General features: G+C 39.3%; 1 protein-coding gene across 1 annotated transcript; it reads left to right on the top strand.

The window, feature by feature from the left end:
• Positions 1-2,184: 2,184 nt before the first annotated feature.
• On the top strand, positions 2,185-22,064 carry LOC140936230 (uncharacterized). Its single transcript, XM_073385663.1, has 10 exons — positions 2,185-2,418; positions 2,470-3,251; positions 5,200-5,367; positions 7,530-7,788; positions 13,089-13,316; positions 13,692-13,946; positions 17,292-17,474; positions 18,646-18,768; positions 20,014-20,145; positions 20,394-22,064. Exons 1-10 carry the CDS (start codon positions 2,254-2,256, stop codon positions 20,532-20,534), a joined length of 2,436 nt encoding a protein of 811 aa, XP_073241764.1. The 5' UTR covers positions 2,185-2,253; the 3' UTR covers positions 20,535-22,064.
• The last annotated feature ends 3,502 nt before the right edge of the window (positions 22,065-25,566 follow it).

Genomic DNA, 25,566 nt, shown 5'->3' with positions numbered 1-25,566 from the left:
CAAACATGACTTTTTTTGTTATAATCTGCATTTATTGCCAGGCATGAAACCTGTAACTTCAAGCTCCCTAAGATATATTTGGCGATTATATGTGATTCTCAGGATATGATGCTGAAGCGAACATCAAAATCAGTGTCGCTGGGCATGCCAATTTCTTGCCTGGCATGCCGGGCATGCCAAACCAACTGGCTTCACCATAAGCTTCACCATCGGCATACCCGGCATGCCAAACCAGAGGAGCAAAAACTGGGAATTAATTATCAACCCGGCGAGAGATCTGGGACCAAAGTTTAGCTGGGTCAATTTTGGGCTGCGAGGGCATGAACCCATTTTTTCCATGCCTATGAGATGTTATTTCTAAGTACCAATGTTCCCTTGAATTTTGTCATGCCTAAATATATAAAATTTTCCCTCTCTCATTAATCCTCAGACTAGATGCGATTTTTACGCTCGCTAGGCATGTTCACCTGAAAATCATGCCCATACCCTTATTCGAAACAAAATGCTATCAAATTTTAGTTTCCAAGCCGTTAATAACGGATAACAATTAATAACGAAAGAACTACAGGACATCGCGCTGCGGTCTGGGGACTCACTTATATCAAGAAAAACAGCATGGAATGTATCAGTCCCTGAAGAATTTTCTAGGTGTAGCTTCGGTTTAAGCATCAATACGGATCTGAAGATAATTTACCGTGAGGATTCGGCATCTAGACTACTTGCAGTCGGCCTTTTCTCTTAAAATCCGTCTAGTTCTTATCTCAGCCAGCGCGATTGCGGCTCGCGGCTTCGCCGTTCGCGTGCAGTAACTTTGCAAAGAAAAATAAGAGACTGCTCGCAGTCTATTCGGCATCCTGCAAACAGTAAGAGCATCTGGCGTCAGGACATAGCAGGAAATCAGATCATCACCTTTACGGACCAAAAGCTACACGCACGTAGCCATTCAGATACAAGAAACTAAAATCAGTACTAAAAGGTTATTTAGCTGCAAGAAAAAGCGTAAGACTTTAAAGAGGTCAAAGAAAATTAGAGCTTAACAACTGCATCTGAGATCAAATTAATTCTGTGTAACAACAAAACAATTACTAAATGCCTCATGACCTTTCAATGCCAATGTGTGACTCCACGGAGACTCATTAGAGCGGCCAAATTGAGATTTGCTCTGTAAAAAGCTCCATGCACTGCATAACCTACGAGCTACCGTTGTTGTTTTGAAGCATACTCATACTCAAAGGCGGTCATGTTTCATACTCACGAGCTTATGAGTCGTGTTTAGCCTGTCACGCTTTATTTCAAAGAGTTCATTCCTTTGTGAATCTTCTAGATCCTTTGACGATTTTCTGTTTTCGATGCTAATATCGATTGATACATGCTCAAATAAAGAAAAGCTCTCAAAAAATGGTCATCATTAGGCATTAAGAGAGGATAAACCCTCTTTATCCTCTCTTGTTTCGCATTCATCGCAACTCTCGCTCTCCCGACATGCTCACTCCTCCACGAAACTTCCACGCAACGCGCGAAGAAATATTATCCGCGGGAAAACCATTACGTCTCAAAAATAACTTTAGAGGGATTACGATGGTAGATTCATTCGCTGAGCTTTATCCTCCTTTGCCGGCCACCTAGCACTGACAACAAGCCTTTTGGACGAAATTTTTTTCATAAAGACGCCTTTGTTAAATTTTCAAGGAATACTGAGGGTCTAGATCTGGTGTCACTAGCTCATCGCTTCAGGCCGCCGGTCTGACATCAGTACAATCTGATATGATATATATGGTCCTCAAGTTGCAAAGGGAAGCTAGGCTGTTTCTCAACTTGCATCGAACACGGGATGCAGTAAAATGCAGCAATTGTCAACAGTTCTTGGAACTCTTATAGTTATCTTCACACTCTTACCCAAGAATCTCAGAAAGTATTATTTCTTTTCTTTTCCGTCTCCGTGCATTTCCTGTAGAAATGGCGACGTTTTACCTTATTTGGTCAAGTCATGAAAAATAGCCTTCTTTGATATTTCAAGTGAAATTTGAATATTGCGAAGATAAACTGATTAGTCAAATCCCAGGAAATAAATATTTTTTTCTCCAATTTAGTTTTAGTTACAAGTCTGATTGGCTAATATATAAGTCATCCTAGTAGTTATAACCTAGACACTCAAGCAGCATTTTACTCAACTGGCAAGTTAAACACAGACAGCAACTGCCAGAGCGATTGCGTTGTTTCTTGAAAGAGCGCATATATATATATCTATATATCATGATGGAGTCCGCTAAAAGCTCGGAATTTATGATTTCCGAAATCAAGTTTGGTAAAAGTAGACTTTCCAAAGAAAGAGTTGTCACAATTTCCTTGCTAACTATTGCTTTCATATTCATGATCGTTGGCATCGTGTTGATGGCGGTTGCAGCGTCTGAAAAGAAAGTTGATAACGAATATGCATCTCCTTCCTCTTCTGTAAAGGAAGTTGGTAAGGAATGTGCATCTCCTTCTTCTTCTTCTTCCTCTTCTTCTTCTTCTTCTTCTTCTTCTTCTTCTTCTTCTTCTTCTTCTTCTTCTTCTTCTTCAAATCAAGAAGGACAGGTGCGTTCTACCCCAACTGCCATCACGAACGCTTTTACGACAATGGCACCCCCTAGCAGGTGTTGGTTTTCAGACGAAGCTCAAAACACCGGTCTTGCCGAATTTCTCGATCGCGTGAAGTCGACCTACTACAAACTTCATCCTTACGATGTTCATCATGACCCTGAGGTTACTACCGATCAGGTAAAAGTAGAATATGTCGCCTACGATCCTACACCATCTGTGATCAAAAACCGCACGGACACCGCTCTGGCGTTGCTGAAAGAAATAAACGACACACAAATCAACACAGACCTGTTGAAGCCCCGGGAGAGGAAGGCGTTGGCACAAGTGAAGCACTATCTTCAGCATGTGTTCGGCCAACCCTACGGTGCAAATTACTACTCAGGGGACTGGATGATGGGGCCAAATTTGGACTGCATGCAGGAAATCTGCGATCACGGAAACGCTGTTTACAATGGAATTGGACAACATCACAAGCCACACAGCGTACGCGATGTAGAAGACATTGAAAGAAAACTAAAAACCCACAAGCAAAGAATTTTGCAGTACATCGAGAACTTGAAGATGGGTGTAAGCGCAGGCATGGTTCGAAGTAAGGAAGCATGTAAAATAGGCCTTGGTGCGATTAGGAAGAAATACTCGAATATTTATCTTTCCAATGAGACAGGTGAGTCCCCTTGGTTATCGATAAGTGCACTGACATGTCCTTAGAACTCTACACTAAAGCTTTGTCCCGTCATTATCTTTCGGCAAGAATTTAACTGAAAAACTAAATACAGCTTAACAGAAAAACTGCGTTATGTCAATTCAGATTTGAAAACCTAAAGCCATGCAGCAGTATAATTTTGCACGTTGCATATATATATATACTTACTACGAATAATCAGATGCACGTACGTGATGAGGAAATACTTCTGAGTTCAGTTCAGGTTACCGCATGTACTAGAGTGTATTTTTAAGAGGTAAGGCCATTTTTACTTTTTCGCTTTTTTTTAAACCGACGCTATAGGTCAAGGTACACGTCAGTCGCTCTTTCGACTGACTCTTGATTCTTCCACACTCTTCCGGGCGAGGGAGAGAGATCGATTGTGCAGTGTATGTCGAGTGAGTGATGTGGACGCTTAAATCTAATTAGCCTCTTCCATTCAGGAGCTCAGACTCGCTCCCCAACATCTGATCGACCGTCGCGCTCTACTATCTGAACGCCTGCAACAGGCTAAAATCTAATGCCCTAGCTTAATACAGCCGCACACAGATGAATCGAGGATTGTCCTAAAAAAATTGGGGGGCGTACCTGTGCTTAAATTTCTTCAGAGGCTTTCTTTAGATTTTCCATATATTTGTCTGTAATTTTCCCGGGACTTTCTTACAGACAAATGTATAGAAAATTTTGTAGAGTGGTTCTAGGTCTTCTAGCGCATGTAACGCCCTTAACTTAACAGGAGAATCCTTAGGAGTGAAGCTTTAGTTTACAAATCGTATTTTTTTCAGAACAACCGTTCTAAGGAAATTATTAGACACAAGATTCTCATACTGGTGCTGTTTTTCTATTTTCGTTTGTTGTAATCACTGTAATTTCTCACGCGCTTGCCTACTCGTCAAGATGGCGTCGAAACCGTGACAAGGTCTATTATTCGCCGAAGGCGAAGTTAATTTCGCTGAATAATCTGAATTCTGATTCAACAATATTAACTGAGCCTGAGGTGAATAATTGTTTTAGTATATACACATGAACTGATCTCAACAGAATCACAAAGCAAACCATTAAAAAACGATTCGGTTGATTGACGGGTGAATTCATTTGTAAACATGTAGCTGCAAACAGTAGATGCGCAAAACTAGTTCGATCTTTACAATATTTTTAAACATGGAAATCATAGTTTTAATTTTCTTTGTAAGCTGTAGCATCAATGATTGAAAAGAAAACGTCGAAAGTTTAAAAAACTCTCCTTCCTGAGAAGAAACACTGAGCTTTATTTGCTTCTGTCAACTCACCATGAATGAGAAGGCTTTTTTTGTCGCTTCTTGCAAATGCTGTCAACAGCGGCTACGATCGAGGTGAGCGTTGTTGAACTAGGAATTGTTCGTGTTGATGAAGCGTGCCATCGATTGTAAACCAAAACAAAACATTACAACTTGATTTTTAGCTCGGAAACTAAAGGCAGGTCTAAAGGTCTCACGGCCCCCAAAAGGCAGGTCTAAAGGCGATCTGAGTACCGCCCTTGGCCTACGGCCTCGGGCGGTACTCAAGACCCCGGGCACAGTTTCTCCCAATACGGACCTCCCAGCCGGTGAATAACATTTATTTATGAACACATATTTGGGCGTGTACCTTTTTCGATATCACTAAGGGGAGCAAGGTGAATCAACACTAACAAATACCCTGCAGAAAGAGAAATCTTATTTCAGTCTAATCCGCAAGGGGAAAACTTCATGTGGGACATTTGTTTTCTTAAGAAACCGATGACATTCGCAATTATCCACAAGGAAAATGCCAAAGGCTCTTGTATTTTCCCTGTAGTGAGAGTCAGATGACTAGCTTCAACTTTTCTTTAATTACGATATTTTTAAATATATCTAATAATGATAATGTTTAATATTTTTAAAAATGTCTTGCAGGTGTTTGAAAGAGTGGTTTGTCAAACCCATTTTGGAAAATGACTTTTATAGCGCCCTAACAACGGAGGTTCATGATCAGTGGAAAGAAAAAAATGGAACTAACGTCAGTGAAATAATAGAGAAATACTTGGTGACCTATCTTGGAAAGCCAATCAATAAACTGTTGAGGTAAGGCACTACATTTAAAACTCTGGGATATTAACTTTAAACGGAGCTCAACGCGGGCGAGGGCGTAGTCCCATACCTGAGAAAATGCCGTAAACTAGTAATCTACACGTCCGAGAAATTTTAGTAATCATGTGACCAGACGCTCGACCGATCGACCGCCCGGCCTTCCGTCCGCACCAGAGGTATACCGATGTAAGATAACTCAATCAACAGGTATGGTGACCCAAGTGCAACTCGAGGTTATTTTGGCGGGAAATCGTATAGCCACCCGCGTCTTGTGAAGCAGAGACAACTAAAGAATCAATAAAGACGAAAACGAAAAAAGAAAATTGTTTCTGTATGCGTGTTGTCAAAGTATTAAGACTAGAAAAATTGTCATGTGCACAAATTTAAAACATATATAGAGAAAGAGAAAGACAGAGAAAAAGAGAAAGTAAGCGACAGGACAGCCAAGCTCAACGACAAAAATAGCGACAGAGAGCTAAAGCAAGGGATAAAAAGCAAGGGACACATTTTTTGTTTGAAGAGCAACATGAAAATTTTGTAGCGGCGGTGAGGAAATGAGAAGGGTCGAGAAGTGCTAGCTGGGACCGAAGTGAAAATGAGCGGCAGTGAAAAAAAAGCAAACATTAAGAACAGGTACGACATTTTTTTCCATAAAACGTGTAACGAGGAAGTTTCTGGAAGTTTCCCCTTGTAGTCATGCAAAAGAACGGCGCAGAAAATGTACGAAAAAAAGGAGGCTGCACGTACAAAATTGCTTTTCTGCTAATTAGACATCCTGTTGTTTTTTCACTGTTCTCATTGCCTTCGCTGCTTACTGATTACACGATTTTACATTTTGTTTGTATGAGCAAAATATAAATATTATCAAAAGATTCGCTTTTAGCCATGACTAAATCTATATACTAGACATCAACATTAATCCGTTACATGATTTTAGCATTCGAATCCATCAAAAAGCGACCTTTCTGTAAATTAAAACTATAGGAACGAAAAAAATACTGTGTAGTTCCAGAAAATAACCATACCCCAACCCTCTCCCACCGCCCCTCCACGTTAAGAAGATTCCAATACTTTTCTTTAAGACCCACTCCTCCCTGGGAGAAGTAGGGGAAGGGGGAATAAGAAGTAAAATTAGAGTGAGAATTGAAATAAATAAGGTGCAGGGTTCTTATCCTGCGGCATGAATTCAACATGTGCACGAGACCCATAATACTTTTTGTTCCCCCTCTCCCCCAGAACAAGGAAATTGCGTAAGCAAACTTCAATTTCTCTTGGGACATATCTAAGAGAAATGGAAAAGAAAGGTCATGTAAAATTTGGGGGAGGTATCGGAGTTGTGCATATGGTGAATTTCGGTGGATATTGGAGTCGTAACGTTTTAGCATTGACGCGACTAACCATTACACAGCTGTGTAGGTTACTCGGCATTTAAAACGACAAATTACGGTACCTCAAAAGGCGAATTACGTAAACATGGACACTTAAGCAAAAATGGGTTTCTACCCGAATAAATGATTAGCTTAAGCTCTAGTAAAGTTTCATTGCTCACATTGAAGAAGCCTTTTTTCGTTTTCTTTCCGTTTCTTCCCCATATATCTCTTGTAGAAGACGCGTGAAACGCTTTTTATGTAAACCGCCTTCATCCGTGATGATCTAAAGTCTTAGCGCGTGTGGGTATTATGTAGTAACTTTTGCATAAGCACTTTGTGCTTGTCCCCGTGTGCCTGTGTTACCCCTTTCCAGCGGAGTTTAAAAAGAATACAGCATCAAGCCTGATAACAAGATTATCGTGCCTAGTATTGAAGGAAAAGGCTTTGTTAACTTGGCAACCTTTTTTAACTACTTTGTGAAGTTAAGAAAACTGCACATTCAAATTGTTTTACTAGATATCTTGGAACAGAGTACACTGAGAATTGAGGACATGACCACACAAGATGAATGTAATTGATACTTCAACAAATTCTCCTTACTACTTCTATTGAAAACGTATAGGGACAACAAATGAGAATTTGAATTTTGATACTAGGGTTTAAAGGGTTAATTTCTTATATCTTCTTATCGCAATAATTTCCCTCACAAGAGAATTGAGAAATGCTTTCTTCATTACGGAAGCTCGTTTTTCATAATTATGTTTCAATTTTTTTAATATTGTATAGATATCTAGAAACAGAGCACATCCGTCACTGCGTTCCCAGCAATGTGTCCAGCGGTTTAGCCACTCTCCCACTGAAGTATGTTTGGCTCGATGGCAAAGAGAACAACTCCTGGCCAACAAACCCAACACTGCCTACCGGTGAACCGCTGAACGGATCGCAGGCCTATTTGAATATTCTCTCGTACTTCACAACCAACAGTACGACACCTTTGGAAGTGTCTAACCTTGGTAAAGAGCAGCTGAACATTTTTTACCCAACGGTAAGTATATTAAACTGAAATATATGAAATGAATCATATTTTGGAAAGTTTAAAGTTTGTCTATGTGTTGCCTTTTTATTACGAATTTTCAGACGGTTCGACGGAGTAAAATAAGTCGAGTACATAATTTATACTATTGTTCAACCCGAAATTATCTCCGTTTCTGGGTGGCTTAAATTCCCCGGCTAATTCTTCATTACCCGGCCAGCTACCATTTAATTACCAAATCTGAAGACGTTTACATGCCCATATCAGCATAAACGACGTCAATTGTACTAATTAATTGACAGTCTGTCGAAAGAAAAAGGGATACAGAAGGCGCCACGGCTCAGCTCATTTAAAATGGTAGATTATTTCGAACCTTTTGCGAGGAAATAGCAAAACTGCTGTTCATTAATCAAAGCAAGGACAACTTGACAAAAATACTCGATGGATATTTAACAATTAATGAATGAGGCTGAGTATCTTATGAAGAATTATGGAGATCGAGGAGGGCGTTATCCGTCGAGGCCATAGGCCGAGGCGGATAACACCCTCCGAGATCTCCATAATTCTTGAGGACACGACAGCCGAAATTCAATAATTGTTTTATTATCCCCCTCAGGGTCGGTGAACAGCGCTAGATATATACCTCGACGCTTCGCGCATTGGTACAGCCACCACTATTCACTTCCCCTTCGGGGGATAGCTGTATATTAGTATTTACCCATCAGGGGGTAGCAATTTTCCTGCGTTTTGATTGGCTCCTGAAACTCAGAATATCCTTGGCTATTCACTATTTTGCGACCATAGCCAAGATGGCGTCTCGTTTCGAGACATTTTGAAAAACGAAATGTGAGCGATAAATGAAGCAGTCGTACAAACACATACCAAGAAACGACGAACTTTGGCTTGTCAGTGTTCACTGCTAGGCCGAGGAAACTATTTTCATGCTGAATTTGCAAAATCGTAAAATGCGCTTGACAAAATCCCCGAAATGTTTGCAAATAGTTAACAAGGTTCCTACTTAGTGAAGTTTTAAATTTACAGAAAAGTAACTTTATTCCATTTTTATCCAACTAATTTGGTAAATACTATAAAACAACTATCCCCCCTCGGGGTCGGTGAACGGCGCTAGATATATACCACGACGCTTCGCGTCGTGACATAGATCACCACTATTCACCTCCACCTCGGGGGATAGATGTATACTAATTGAAGAATATAATTGTACTATACTTAACACCCCTCTATATCCTTTAAAGTTAGTAGTACTTTGAATGGGTAATAATTCAATTAGTAGATTCAGCTTTCATGCTGTCGTAGTTTGTTTGGTGGTGACGCCTTTATGGGACTCTGTATCTCGGGTAAGGAACCCCATTGTTACATTCCTAGACTTTCACTCAACTAAACAGGGACTGCCATTGGTTGATTCTTGGTCACGTGGCCTTGATTAAAATCAAATGTATCCCGATCGTGATGCATTAATCAATGTACCCCGCTCGGGCTACATTACAGCACGTGATCAAAACATGGTGAAAAGTGCTGTGACAGAAGGCGGGAAAAAACGACCAGTTTTCTTTTTCGAGAATGAACACAACAACTTGAACATAAACACGAATCCTCAAGCTAAAAAGCAACGATTTTTTAAGTCATCCCAGAAGAAAAACAGCAGCTAGTGGAGGGAAAAAATCACTGTAATATAAGGAAAGTACTTTGTAAATCATTCATTCCGTGGTTTCAAGGATTAAATATGTGTTGTTATAAGTACCCGAGTCGACTGTTTTGGTTCGCTCCGGTTTTTCCTTTGTTGCTGTTGAAGTGAAAGTCTAGAAATATAACAAACCACTTCATGTCAGGTCCCTCGGGAAACCAGTTAGTTTTTTTTTCCCTTGAGTCAAGTACCGGCTCAATTTGGACGTCATTGCATACCATCTTTAGCATTTCGTGCTTCCATATCACCCAGCTTGTTATTCCTTTGAATGATCACTGTGTCAATAACGATTTCCCAAATACATTTCTTGCGGCTCAGATGCGATTAATAACTCTTGCAGGAGGTCCAGAGTTTTAAATATATTTGAGAATTTGAAATATATTAATGATGATAATAATAATAATAATAATAATAATAATAATAATAATAATAATAATAATAATAATAATAATAATTTAGCTGTAGGGAGCGAGCCAAAGCCAATGGCCAAAGGTCCCTTAAGTTAGTTCTCCCCCTTCTCCTTTCCAATACCTTCCTTAAGATCCTTGCAGCTCTCAACAAAGCTGTTTTCTGCAGCAAACCCGTATTAATGGTAATCCCCCGCTTGTCAAGCCATGTATCCAGTCTTTTGCTTACTGCACCGAGTGCACCAACCACTACCTGCACCACGTCTACTTCCACATGTCTAATACCCCATAATTTTCTAATCTCCCACTTCAGATCTTGGTATTTCTTAACCTTTTCACTCTCCTTATCATAAACTCTGTGATACCATGGCGAAGCAATATCCACAATAATTGCTTTGTTACTCTCTTTCTCTAAAACAACAATGTCAGGTCTTCTGGCCTCAGTAATATGGTCACACTGGATGGTCATGTCCCACAATATCTTACATCTTTCATTTTCCTGTAAACTCCATCCAGCTGGTGTTCATAACACTTCTTTCTTCTGTTCAAGCCATAATTACAGAGGAGCTTCCAATGGACCAGCCTGGCAATGTTGTCATGTCTTCTCTTGTACTCTTTCTGCGCCAAAACGTCCTGCGGCTTAGTTAGAAAATAATGCCATTTTTGATACAAGCACCAATCTTTGTAGGAATATTTACATTCCCAGGCTGGTCATTTCCTGATATACTGCTAAGGTAAATTTGCTAACAGACCCGAGATCCCCTGCAAAGTTGTTTTTCTTGCTCTTTTTTTTAGATCCAATGCACGTTTTACTACAAAATACCGGTACAACAATACAGATGTTTAAATTTGGATGCGAATTGTTCTTTTCCTCTCTCTATACGTATAGATGCACGTCATAATTTGGAATTTATTTGCACATGCTTTTTCTCTTTTTTCCCTTGATTGACGGTTGTTTCAGATGGTGAGAGTTTGCGCTGTCTCATTCTAAATATGCAAGAGTCTCGGTTTAGCTATAGAAAAGAAACTATTCTAGTCAGATAAAAGAGAAAATCGTGGTAGAGGTATAGAAAGTAAGAAATTGGTTAATTTGAAGACGCAGGAAATTGACTGGTTAAAATCCCTATTGTGGTATTTGCCAGAAGGAAAAACAGTTGTAAAAACCTCAGTTTCCTGTTAACTGGAAACTGCACGAATCTTTTGCTGGATACCTCATTTTTGAACAATACTTCATTACATGAGGCCGGAGAATTAAATTTAGCAGTTGAATGCAGGGGAAATGTTTTGACGAGGAAAATAGAATTGTGCTTCCACATTAGCAAGTCGTTTGTTATGTGCAAAAATCTTATCGCGATACGTTCAACAGGAGGAAACTGGATCGCATAATGAAAAGAAATATGCCTGTAGAAATCCACAGCGTCAATCGGACACGGTCAAGAATGCTTCTGTATGCACGGAGGAGAAGCTGACATGAAAATGATCTACATGTAGCCTATGCAGTAGAAAATGTTGCTAGTCATCCATGAGTCGAAATTTTGCGCTTTTTTCCTCCCCTCTTTTCCCGACTATCTTGGATTCTGGAACAGGCTTATTTATACTTGAACGAATTTTGGGTGTCCTATGGGATAAAAAATATACTACCCACACGCTTTGCAAAGGTCTTTGTTTGATCCATCTAACTCGACGTTTCTCCCTGTCTTCGATGCCCTAACAATGTGTTATACAGCTCCCTTCTCCGCTGGTCATAGATATTGCCATTGAAAGGAAGCATTGTTATTCATATCATGACATAAAAAATAAGTGTCATCCTATTTGTTTTTTGCGGTAGAGCTGCAGATAGCGCAGCGCACACCACGTGCATTCCTTCCAATTTTTTAAAAGAGGATTGGGGCGAGTTTTAAAGCGGCATGTAGGTGGAAAGTATAAGAAAGCATTGCAAAATTCGATGTTATTAAATTTACATTGAGATAAAGCAATTAGGACAAAATGTGATAAAGATGAAGCTTGAATGTCATGAAAGTGGTTTAGCACAGCATCCACTAACGAAGGCCTGGGTGAGGAAGTTTTACAACAAGGGTTCCTTTCCAACACTTTAGACTCATCTCAGCCAGAAAATTCCATGAACGTTTCTCTGCACAGTGCAAAAACAGGGAATCACCTTAAGTTTATTCCGTAACGAAAATATGAAATCAATTATAGGTAATAAGCTATGCACAAAGATATTAATTGTATTACATATAATAATCAAACCAACTAAAGACACATTAATTTTATACAGTCGTTGTAGTTTTAGTTTTCCTTTGCTTACCGTTGCCATAGCAACGCATAGTTAGGGTTAAATGGCGTGTTATAACACTATTTACGAGGTAAACAGATCGGCATCACTGACTGAAATGATACTATGTCTTGATAAACTAGTACAACATGATTTCATTTTTCATGAATTTTAATTAATTCAGTAGTGGTTTCTATGGAAGCCGACGTTTCAACAACAACAACAATAACCTTTATTTGCCTGACTATAACAAAGTATTACAGTATTTCAAAAGCTACTTGAAATTAATCATTGATTCCTTTCTAATGAAATATTTAAAATAATGTGAAACATATTAATCATTGCTTATTTTTAACCATCAGTAGGATTATTATTCCGGGGATTAGTTTGTCTCTCAGTTCAAAGCAAGATGATACAAATGAAATTAATTGGAGGTTAATAAAATAGTCAGTAGAATTCATCAGGTGTGATAATAAGGTCTCACGTGATTGTAGTCGTAGAAACGGTGTCTTAGGTTCTAGTTTAGAGAAGAACATCTCTCTTATCGAAGAAAAACTTGGACAATCTAATAAAGGTGAGTTTCATCTTCAATTTCTGCTACAAATCACGTGGTATATTGCCGTATCTACCTGTCTCAATCCTAAGTTTGTGACTGCTTATTCTCAGTTTCACTAATGTTTTCCTAGAAGGGTTCTTTCTTGTTAGTTCTAGGTAGGCAGAAGGACTATAATTCGTTTTGATTTTGTAATAAAGGATAAGTTTCTTTGAATGTCGCTCCCAGAGAGTAATCATTGGCGATACTTTATTTCCGCCCAGATATCTTGAGTTTGGTGTCCCGCAAGGATCCATACTTGGGCCCTTATTATTTACTCTTTATTTATTATGTACTCTTTATTTACTCTCTCTTATTGTTTCTTTTCTTAAGATCGTTGCTGCTGCTAAAGAAGTGACTGGAGAATCAGACAATGAAACTGCTGTGATAAAGTTCAAACAGAAACTTAATTCATCAGAAATGTACTATAACACTCAACCATTCCCCAAAAACGAGTCTGACGAAGAAGTTCATAAAAAATGTAGAGATATTGAAGGGGCAAAGACATATTGTCCAAAACGCTGGGAAGCCTTACAGCTGTGGCTTGCTGATTCAAGAAAGGTACTCATAAGGTGTTAATCTAACAAAAAACCAGGGTATTGTAAGGATAAGGGTGGTCATGTGCTTTAATATTTATAGTGCGAACGGAAATGGACGTGTTGGAGATGTGTGTAACCACACAAGCAATCCATGCTCACTCATGTTTCTTCTTCGAATCGGTTTCAGGAAAAAAAACAATTCTTCGCAGACTAATATCCAGATCCTGGATTTGCAAAAGCTTCCTACTTTCTTAAGATGTAGATACATGGACGTCTAATATATTGTTTAAAGGATGGTCTTAGAAATCAAGATGTGAGCTATTATTTATCATGATAGAATTAGAAAGAGTGGCAAGAAAACAGAGTTGATGGCTAAAATTTGCTTGTTTTGTTGAAGGTAATGAGTCTGATAGAGCCCAAGACTCTTCCAATGTTCTACTTCACTAAAGAAAATGCCACCACGCCTACTTGCCCAATTGAAATGATACCAATTCTGGATCCATCACGTAGATTTCAATCTTACGAACCCAGCGATGCAGACTGCACCAAGAACGCAAAATACGGTGCTCCACTTTTTAAGGAGAACTTAGGTCCCAAATTCGAGGAATATGGCGCTAGTTCTAACATGCTGAGGCCTGGATGGCACACACAGGTAAAAATACGCTTGTACGCATTCTACGGTTTTTAGTTTTCATTTACTGAGTGCATTTTTATTAAACTAATATGTTTCTTCCGCATCTTAAATGACTTACTAAAGAAATAAATTGATTAATTATTTACCAAACGCACATTCATATCTCAGGTAAATTAAGGCATGGGCCCCCAATGATTCAGTGAAAAAGTGATGGGGGGTGGTCTATCTCTGAGCACTGAAGCACTAGAAAGATGAGACTTTGCCAGATACATACATGTGTGGTTTCTGTATGGAAAAATTGCCACGTGAACTCCATACGGCCAGAAAACGATAAAAAGTTACAAAAATGGCAAAACATTTTGTTGTGAGTTATTAAACCAGACTGGTTTAGGACAATGTGTAATGCAAGCGACTACAAAACTGTGCTTGGCCTTTTTTGATTTTTTTTTACCGTTTTAGAAAATAAACGGTTATTCCAAACTAGACCCAGCACAGAAGTGATATAGTAAACGGCCTTAGCTTTATGCAACCGGTAAAAAAGTTGAGGACACACGAAAAAGTGTTGCCGTTTCAAGAACAAGCTTTTTCAGCCGACGGAGGTCACGTGATCTAATTTGCAGAATTTTAAAGTACGAAATTGGCACAAACTAAAAATGTGTGTAGCTGGCAAAGTTTTGTGTCTACATCTAAAGCTCTTAGATGTAGACCACCCCCTCACTTTTGAAGTGAGCAAATTGAGGAAAATTGAGGCCCATGCCTTTATTTACCTGAGATAGTGATTTATTTTTTCACCATTCCTATCAACTCGAAATTAACATATGGATGCTTTTTGTTGAAGGAAGGAAAAGACTATGTTAAATGTATCAACTTTCGCCGGAAAAATATAAACAGGAGCACGCATTGAATGGTTTTGCTGATCTATGATCTCATCCTCAAACCTAACCTGAACGCTATTTTTGCGTTCGAGGTACGAAAAGGCAACCCTTAATTTCTGTTGGGTGTTCTGTGCATTATTGGGTGTCCTGTGCAATTAATAATCATCAAACCGGGTTGTTAAACTCGGCGGCCGTTGTGCCACAAAGTAAATTTACCGAGTTGTGTAGCTCGGAGTTTGTTGCACCACAAAGTAAATATACCGAGTTGTGTAGCTCGGCGGCCGTTGTGCCACAAAGTAAATCCACCGAGATGAGAAGCTCAGCGGCGCCATTTCATCATGACTTGTGATATTTTTCGGCACGGGAAAAACGAACATTTTAGCTTTATGTTATTTATTTGGAAAAAACTTATAAACCAGCCCACAGTAGCGCCACTCAAGTCACCGAAATCAATACATTCGACCAAATTACTGGAAAAGTTATTGACGTGAGCCGCACACACATTCCACTGACTGAGCCTTTGATGATTCCCTTGAAACGTGTGAAATTGAGAAGTATAGTGTAAGCGACCCAGTGTTCAAACACAATTCATTGTTCCCTGGCATTCTTCACCACAAAAAATCAGTGGTCTGGGTCTTCAATACCAACACAAGTTTTAAAGAAGACTTGCCAGTAACGGTTTCATTTTATAGTAAATTTCAGGAATTGTCTACCTGTGGAATTCCCAATAAATAAAATTAACGACTACATCTAATTAAAGCGGTGTCAACTGTTTGCTTTTAACAGTGCATGTGCGTGGGCCGGGTTGTTCAAAGCTGGGTTAAGATAACCCAGGGTTAGTGCGAAATTTGAATTCAGATGTGAAAGCTTAAAAGTAAATTCAGTTTAAGTCATTTTGTCAACAAGTTGATGATTGGATGCTCTTGAAAATAACACAGAAAATTATCCGAAGAAATGTTTTTTAACAAAAGAAAAAGAAACCCGGGTTAGGCGCTAATCGGCCTTCGAACAACTGGGCCCTGTACAACGTCTATTGCACCAGTAAAACAAAAAGTTCTATTTACAAGCCCGACGCACTCTGTCCAGGTTCAAATTACAAGCACTTAAGACGAACCATACGATATCACTAGCCTTCAAAACCTGCTCATAATGATACACAGTTTAAATGGAGGTTTCGCTGTACCCAACCCTTACGTTCAAAATATGCCATAATCATATTTTTCTATCACAAGAACCATCCACCCTTCCCCCTAAACTGCTACCTGTACGCCTAACAAACATATCGAACGCACTCTCCTAAGGGACCGTTCATTTTTTATGGGGTAGGGGGGGCTGGTGGGATTTGGAGGAGTGTAATTTGAAAATTGTATAACCCCCGCCCCCAATTTCCGATTTTTTTCGCATGCCCCCCCCCCCCCCCTCATCAGAGTAATTTTTTGGAAGGCCCCCCCCCCTCGTGAATAAAAAAATACATAAGGTATTTTAAAAAAAAGTTACTGCAATAAAATTTCGTTTTGTTACATTTCACGTAATTTAGTGAAAGAAAGCTGAAAGCTAGAAAGCTTTTTTTAACAAATCCTCACTCAAGAGAATGAAAAGTCAATTTTTTATTACCAACCTTAAGCCAGAAGTAAGAAACAGGATGTATTGCTTCCTGCATCCTGAAGATTATAGCTCAAACGTCGGAGACACGAGCAAAGAGGAAGAAGAAAACGACGAAGAAGAGGAAGACAACGAAGAAGAACAGGAGGAAGAAGAAGAGGAACACAGCGACGAGATCGAAGAGAACGTCGAAAATGAGGAAGGGGACACCTCGTAGTAGTTTTATGCCCCTCCCATTAAATTTCTCAGAGAAAAGCTCTGGTAACGAGGTCAGTTCCAATTCAGGACTCAAATTATTGGTTTTAATTATATGAGCTTGACAACAACATTTTTATGAATGAAAAGAAAGTTGTTGCTATTCAAGACTGTTATTATGGTATGTTCACTGTCCTTGTAAAATATAAAAGCTGTTGAGAAGTTTTCTTGTTACCCTGGAACTGTTTTAGCATATTTGTTATAAATAAAAGAGCACAATTTTTCTTCGATTTGTAAACATCTCTTATCCTATTTTTAATCTAATTTTTTCGTCCGACCCCCCCCCCCCCCCTTTCCTTCATTTTTTTTCGGCTGGCCCCCCCTTTCAAGCCAATTTTTTTCACGTGGCCCCCCCCCAAATCCCACCAGCCCCCCCTCTCTCATAAAAAATGAACGGTCCCTAAGCTCCGATTGTTCCTAGTTTAAAAAAGGATAACACTGAGCAGCAATTGTTCGATTTCAAGGGGACGTGATTCGTTTTCCGCGACTGGCTTGCGACGCTACGTTTCGGGTCCTTCTCGCGCTGCATTGGTCTCCAAATTAAAACGCCTGAAATGTTACCCAATCATCGATTGATAGAAAATGAAAATATCTCGTGATCTAAAATTAAACCATACCTTTTAAACAACAGATGCAGGGCAACATAGAACACTTTCAGGATAGCTGTAGGGGTGTCATTGGCTGGCTTGATGGGGTATCTTCGAGCACTGCGTTTACAAAAGGCTGGAATGCGTACGCTGAGGAATATATCTTGGAGGAAACGGATATCTACGACCATGATCCATTGCAGAAGTATGGAATGCTGAAATGGGAGGTATAAAACTAAGTAAAGGCAGGATCTTTAACAAGAAAGACACCCAGTTGACTCTTGTTGTTAGCTAAGTCACAATAAGCAAAATATAGACTGAAGTTTCATCGTTGTTGATGGAAAGGTTGTTCTGGGTCGGTTAATTCAGAACGGTTGAGATGTGATGTTACAGTGCTGGAGAGAACTGTAAGTCCAGTGAAGATCGAGCATTCGAACTAATGAACCTGTTTAAGAGTTTCAGGTGGTAGAGAAAGGTTATTGGTAATTTTATGTATCTTAAGTAATTAATATTGTACAGATTATATTACGTAAATTGAAGCTTCGAGAAAACACGGAGCGGAGACGTGGAAACGAGAAGAGGATTTGTTGCTTCTCAGATGCAATGCTCGACACTAGCGGTATGGACTGACACTGAAACAGCGTTTTACAATGCTGGGAACTTTTTTCAAGCTGAGCTTCCAACAGATTCAGTGGGGGCGTCATAGACAAAAAGTTTTGGAATTCTTGTGGCTATAACGTTGCTTCCTTTAAAGGCATGTTACTGAAATTAATACAGGCAACAATATATACTTGATTCCAGAAACATTTTGGATAAAGCGTTTCTATGGTTACCATTAAGGTGACCCTCCAGTGGCCAATCAAAAAATCATAACTCCCAAACGTTTCTTCTTCAAAAGTATGTGACCTGAAATTGTGATACTTTGCAGAAATATAGTGCACATAAAATTGAAGAACTTGTCCATTTGAATTCTCAAATTTCATTTTGTGACGTCACAACTGATTACAACCCGAATTGCCTTTTTGGTCATGAGCAGTACTAATCCAAAAAATGAAGAATTTGAAACAATAACTTATGACAAATACAAAAGTGAAAGTGTCAACTCACTATCTTATATAGTTTAAGAGATATTGGTAACATTCCATGCATATTTCCAAAAATAGTTTGGACAAATTTGTGGCCAATTTTTGGCACCGTTTTTTCCAGCGTGTAAAAACAACTGCAGAGGAGAAGTAAACATTTGAAGTATTAGCACCAACCCTGGCTATGCTGTTCCTGCTAACATGCCAACTGACTATCCCTCAGATAAAGAAATTTAAAAATGCAAAATAGGTACCACACAGACAGAGCTAAAATTGTAATTTACATACCTATTTTTTCTTACTTCTTGAATTTCAGGTGGTGCGAGCTCTCCGTATGATCATTGACCCAGGGTTACATTATTTGGGGATGAAAAGAGATGAAGCCATTGAACTCTTTAGCAACTATACATGGGATAATACTGAAACGGCCGAGAACGAGGTGCGATTTGAGCCCCTTAAAAGTAAATGCCATGCGGATGTTCGAGGCCTTAAAAACTGTTTAACGTAATATGTATGTATCAATTCACTCTCTTCTTCTTTCAGTCGTTCATTCATTTAATAATCTATTTTAATCATTTAATTAAATAACTAATTGCTTTTCTCTTTAAAAGAAGCAAATAACGCACAATCTCTGCCCCCTTGGGGAAACCTATGCAGGTGCCTCGCGAAATACCACCTTTCTCTGTTCCCGTTCGCAAGGAAGGTAGAAAAGATTGCAGAGAAAACTATCGTCAAATCTCTCTTTCCTCCATTGCCTGTGAAGTTAGCGAAAAGAGTGTTAAAGATCTTGCAGTTAACTTCTGGCGAGCGTTGGTTTCCTTGAAGGAAAATCAACTCTAACTCAGTTGCTGTAATGCTTTGATGACTGGGAATCATCAAGAAATAGATAAAGACCCACTGTGTTATATTTGACGTTGCTCTTGGAAATAATGCACTGCATTATTTAATGAACTGGACAAAGGACACTTTACCCTCCGACGTACACGCAAATTCATACTCCCATCGTAGTACAAAGGGGATGGGGGTTGGATGGAATCCCTGGTACAGTTTTTGATATGTTGCAATATTTCGAAACGATTTTACCTTCTGTGGAAAGCCTTTGATCTTCTCTACAAGATGAGGTATATTTTATGGGTGGTGGCACTGCTGAGGGGCCTGTGAGGTCACCAACAATGGTCGCCATCTTGGATTTTACCAAGAATTAGAAACCAGGTGTAAACCGCGAGAAGTGATGATTTGTTGCGCTTGACATGGAAAATTACACTCAGGAAACTCAGAAAAACCTTATGGGGGAGGGTTGAATGCCACCCCCCCCCCCCCCCCCCCGTACGTCTGAGGGTTAAAACCATGTAGTTTGAAGCGATCGCCGCGATGTATCAAACACCTAGTAAGGAGGCCGACAGAACGAAATCTTATTTCCCGCGTTGCGGGCTACGTAATGTATACCATAACAGATTAGCGTTTGTATACAGTGTACAGGCAGCTGTTAGGTAAGCATACGCTAAGTATTTCCTGGCGAGTAGTTCCTGCTATAGTTTGCTCTCTTCCCATAGTTTATATTAGGTCTCCTATCCACTTCTCAAATAGATAAATAAAAATGATTGAATGATAATGTCAACAAAATTTGTCTCTGAAATACATTGCAGATTTCATTAATAGCGTAAATACAATTGAATAATTTCAGGTGACGCGGTACCAAAGCGCCCCCGGAAGGACCCCCGCTTATATGATTGGACAATTGATGATTAAAGAAACCAGGAAATATGCCAAGAAGGAACTGGACCAGAAGTTCAGTTTACGAGATTTTCATTACCAGGTAAATCATCTTTGGCCAAGTCTTTTGAATTTTCATATTCTGTGTAATATCACATTCTCTTCTGAATCTTTGCTTCGTCTAACAATAATGACAATTGGGCCGCCATGTCACTAGTCTCCCTCGCAACCGTTTTTGGTGTCGTCACGCAACGCTCCTCCGACAAAATAAATAGAAATTATTCAGCAACTTTTGTGCACCAGGATATTGGAGCAAAATAATGTAACAAAGAACATTATGTTTTTATTTAGATTCTCTCACAGGGTTCTTCACCTTTGGCTTACTTAAGGGATCACGTGGAAAAGTACGTAGCCTGTGTCATAAACAAGGATGCAGAGGGCTGCGACATTGTCCTGAATCCTCCAAAGAAACCTCCGCAGGGATCAAAATGAACAGGAAACTTGCGCTGATCACGGTTGTGGAAAGTTTCTGAAGTTTATGGACTGGCTTTCGCTATAAGTTCGTAATAGCAGCGTCAGCTACCATTTCTTTCTTCAAAATTGAGTAATTAATTCAGTAAATAAAACCTTGTTTGAGAAAAAAATTTACCCTTTCTTAAAATTAGGACATCGATCGTTTCACGCTGGGTCAGCTGCATGCAAAAAGTGTTCTCTTCCAAACTAGTTTAATTTTTAACCTTTTAGTTTGAGCAAAGGCTCTGCAGGATAACAGAACTCGGTATTTCCTGCCAAGCAAAGCTCAACTGGTTGAGAAGTTATTGAGCCGTGAATTTGCCGCCATTTTGTTACTAAGTAGAACCTCGATAACTCGAACCCCCTGCTACCCCGCACTAAGTCCCATTTCCCTTAAATTTCACCCCACTTTTCAGTCATTTGTACTAAGTTAACTCGAGCTCGGATAACTTGAATTCCTCGCTAACTCAACCTAAATTTCCTTTACCTTGATCAACATTTCACTTACATTTACCCCGATAACTCGAATTCTGGTTCTGGTAACTCCAATCGGATGCCATTTCATTAGCTCTTCTTGTTGTATAATAATCGATAAAACCGCTAAAACTAATGCTGCCACAATATGATTTTGATTGGTACAACGAACAGATCATATTACATCATAAAAAGCATAATGAAGGGATAATCATGTTACCGTTTCTGATGAAAGTAAAATTTGCACTGCACTATACACTGAAGTATTTTACTATTAAACTATTTTATTATTAAGATGGTACATGTGACATTCAATCGACTCCGGTAACTCGAACCCCGCTAACTCGAACTGTTTTCGTTTCCCTTCAGAGTTGGAGTTAACGAGGTTTTACTGTCAGTATTGTTAGAAACATTAGTGATCTTTAATGTCATTTCTTTGCAACCAAATGAGGTTTTCAAAAACTTTTTTCACATTTCAGTTTACCTCTGAATACTCTTTAAAAAATTGCTGACTTGTTTTGTCAGAAGCCGAAAATTAATTTTTGCTGTCAATCTTATGACGTCGGTTTCCCCCCAAAAAACCGTTAAAATCCAAAATCCAAAAACATACGATTGTTGGGAATACCAAGTTCTATTTTCGTGAAAAGTCTTAGCTCAAACGAATAAAAATTGCAAAACTAGTTTTGAATGAGATTTTTTTATGGTTGTAGCTGACCCGCCAACCGGCACAACCAGTCAATGCACTTCACCCGATATAAACTAAAAATTGATCAATCGCTCTCTGATTCCTTAGGCGTAAGAAACACTAAGCTGATACACTTTCTGTTTTCGTCAAAAACTAACGGCACTTTCCTTTAATTCCTGTAAAAAAGGGTCAGTGAGTGTGTAAGGTCAATAAGCTATGATATAAAACTAATATACTGATTTGAGAAAACTCAGTTGGCCCTTTTCAAAACATCAGTCTCAAACATTTTGCATGTATCATATCATTAGTGTTTTTTATTAACACTGAAGGCAACCTAAAAGGTCCCCATTAAAAGCCCCCTGTAGCTTTCTTATATGACTGATGTTACAGCATCCTCGGAGACCCAGGGGCAGTTAGTCGGGTCGATAACATGTTCGTGGTGAAAGTTTATTGTAAGTAAACTTTCACCACGAACAGTTTATCGACCCGAGACTAACTGCCCCTGGGTCTCCGAGGATGATGTTACGGAGATAATAAAAAGTTGATTTGCAAATACTTGCAATATGTTCGTTAAAAAGAAAATGATTGTCAATAAAGAACACCAATATTTCTAGCCTGCCGTGAGAAGCGGATGGACTCACTGACTACAGATGTCTTGAAAGATTGGTCTAGGTAGATGTTTAGCGTAGATTACTAATAATTCAATCTTATCTTTGTTCAGTGTAAGACGGTTAACCAGCATCCAGTGATCAATCTCATGTACAAAACGCTCAATGTTAGACACAGTGTAATCCCTAACACCAGGTTTAGTTGGTTGAAAGGACAAATAAAGTTGTGAGTCATCAGCATAAAAAGAAAGACTCAAGTTGAATTTCTTAACAATGTCGGTAAGCGGTGAGAAGTGTAAAGAAGGTACAAAATGGATCCCACAACAGATCCTTGTGGAACACCACATCGAAGAGCATGTTTCAAGAAAGGTCACATACTATATGCGATAGGACACTAAGATTGAAACCATAATTATAACGCGGTTTGCCGGTAACTCCAAAGCGCTCTTGTAGGCGAGAAAGGAGAATGTCGTTGTCAACCGGATCGAAATCAGCAGAGAGGTCTAGAAGTAATGAAATTACCGTTCAATAGCTGTAAGGATGTCGTTACGCACGTGAATGAGAGCCGTCTCTGTGCAATGATACCGTTTGTAGGCTGACTGAAATGTCTCGTTCAGATGTTTTTGTTAAAATAGAAGATCAGTTGGTTAGCAACCGACTTCTCAATTTCTTTGCTGATGAAAGTAAGATCTGAAACAGGGCGATAGTTTGAAAACCGCGTATGATGCAGTGAAGGCTTTTTAATTATGGAGAGGGCGTAGCTTAGCAACTTTTATTTGAGAGGGCATTTGGCCAGATTGCAGCGAAGTATTAATAATCTGGGACATAAATGGTAGCAGTGTACCCAGAGCGTTTCTTGTGATATAGCTAGGAAGAGGGTCAAGATCACATGATTTGGAAGATAACTTCACAACACTGATTGCGGACTTCATCAACGGTTACCATACTGAACTCGTCAAACGTATTCTTGGTTTTCACATGACGTCACCAAAATTGAAACTAAGAAACTATCGCTTGTTCTGAGTTTCTACATTCATGTGATACTAGAGCACCTTAAAACCTTTATACAAAAAAATTTTCGGTTCAAAAGGGTTCTTTGTTTTGCGATACAGGACGCTTGAATTTCCAGGCTTTCGCGTGACGCGGCATTTAGTTGGCGGCTGGGAAAGCTTTTATGTTGGTTAAAAACATTACGGATTTTTGGAGATTTTGCTATCTAAACATTCCTTGTCTTAGAATGAATATTACTTTAATCTTTATGAGTTCCTCAGGCGAAGAATTCACCAATAAGTAGGAAAACTCAAAAACAGATGTTTCTGTTGGTTTCCGGTGGCCATATTTGTGCCCCTGAAAGGGACACAAACATGGCGTCTCCATACAAAGCTTTATAAATTTGGGTAAATTGTTTTTCCGAATATCTCGCATATGAACAATTGCATAGACCTCATTCTTAGCAAGGCTTTTTGTATATTTATCTTCTTTCATTTCCCAGGTTTTAGACTTTCTGTATTAAAAGGTTTCCATTTTTATTTCCGCTTTCTCACGTGAGTGAAAATCGAGAATAAGGACACACCCGGTCGTCTTAAGGAACTGGGTGGACGGTAGCAGCATCTAAATCGACCCGTATTTTAGTTATCTTATCAGAAAATATCTCGACAAACTTATTTGCGAGCTCTAAAGACGAGGTGCAGGGCGGATATGGTGTATTACACTTTCTATGCAATCGATAAGAAGTTAAGTTTATAGTCCGACTGATTATCATTGATTTGTACAGAGTGAAGTGTAATAAGTTTTCTTGGAAGAAAAGTTGTTGACGACACGGCATTGATCAACTGGCGATAAATTGGACGTTTGATCCTTCGCCAACGCCGTTCCAATCTCGTGGGATATTTTTTCGAGGTGTTTATTTCCTCGGAATACCAAGGTACAGCAGGACGCAGATTAACGGTTTTGGTTTTAAAGAGGATTATGGATACTTAGGATGGGACTTAGAAAGTCGTTATACTGAATGATTATATCATGAAGGCACGGAAGCTGCATAGCAAAAAGACTCGGAAGACTAGAGTTTCGTGACATCAGAACCAAAATAATCAAAGTCAATAGAACGAAGCTTTCTAAAGGTTATGAGCTTCTAGCCAAACGCTGGCTTTTTGAGCATCAGGTAAAAGTGAAAGGCAGCGTGATCAGATTTTTATAAAGGAAAACAATGTCATAGTCAGATTTAGTGATAACAAGATCTAGTGATAAGAAGATCCAAGGTGTGACCTTCCTTCGTGTGATATTCACAATAGAGACGGACTATCCGTCTGAGACAGATAATACGTCTTAATTTAAAAATGGAAGGGTCTTAATTTTGGATGGACAATCCGCCTGATTTTATCCCTGTTTTTCCGTCAATTTTGACGGATTTTGAAGACAGATTATAATACCTCGCGTGTGAATTCCCTGTTCATTACACAAGTGGGAACGCAGAGACGAAATCTGAAATCTACCGCTAGCACTTTCTAACGGATTCAACTTTGAAATAATAAATTCATTAATACAATATTGGGGAATACGCTTGGCATGGCTTGACTGTGTAAACATTTCCCATATTGCATCTTGTTTACGCCCCAAAATTTTACATAATCATTGTTTGCAGTTTTTCCTGGGTATTGCAGTCGTCCCGGGAGAAACTAAAGACAATGTTTAGGCCCTGTCCACACGAAACCTTTAAATCCGGTCATTCATCTGCGACATATTCGTGTAAAAAATATCTGCGGTTTCAAACATATCCGGATTGGTGTGGACGGCGCCTTATAGAAATTTTAGTGGGCCCTCGGAAACAAGGCAAATTATGCATGGGCAATGTAAAAAAATGGTAAATTGGGTGTAAGTCAACAAGACTGAAGGTTCATTTGAACGCGAGCAAATGATCGTTCACGTTGTCCAGGTTTCTGCAGCCGCTATTGGTGAAATTATTTATGGTCACCAAAAAGTACTTTCCCGTATTGGCGTTCCGTACTCCCGTTCTGTCAACCTTTTGCAGCACAACTTGCTTCCCCCGACAAATGACTCTTTGGAGTGAATCTCAGGGTCGCTTCTGCTGAAGACTTCAGTAGTGGCTGTGCTGTTTTTAAAGTTTCTCTCTTACACACACAATTAAAAACACACACTCCGTACAAGTTTGCAGCAAGGTTATTACTCCTTCTTAAAACCTACGACTTCAAAATCCTATGCAAACGCAAGGTGTCGAGCAAATAAG

This window comes from Porites lutea, chromosome 5 (genome assembly GCF_958299795.1).
Source record: "Porites lutea chromosome 5, jaPorLute2.1, whole genome shotgun sequence".
In the NCBI taxonomy this organism is placed as follows: domain Eukaryota; kingdom Metazoa; phylum Cnidaria; class Anthozoa; order Scleractinia; family Poritidae; genus Porites; species Porites lutea.
The sequence above is the reverse complement of the archived record's forward strand: the minus strand, read 5'-3'. Positions and strand labels throughout refer to the sequence as shown.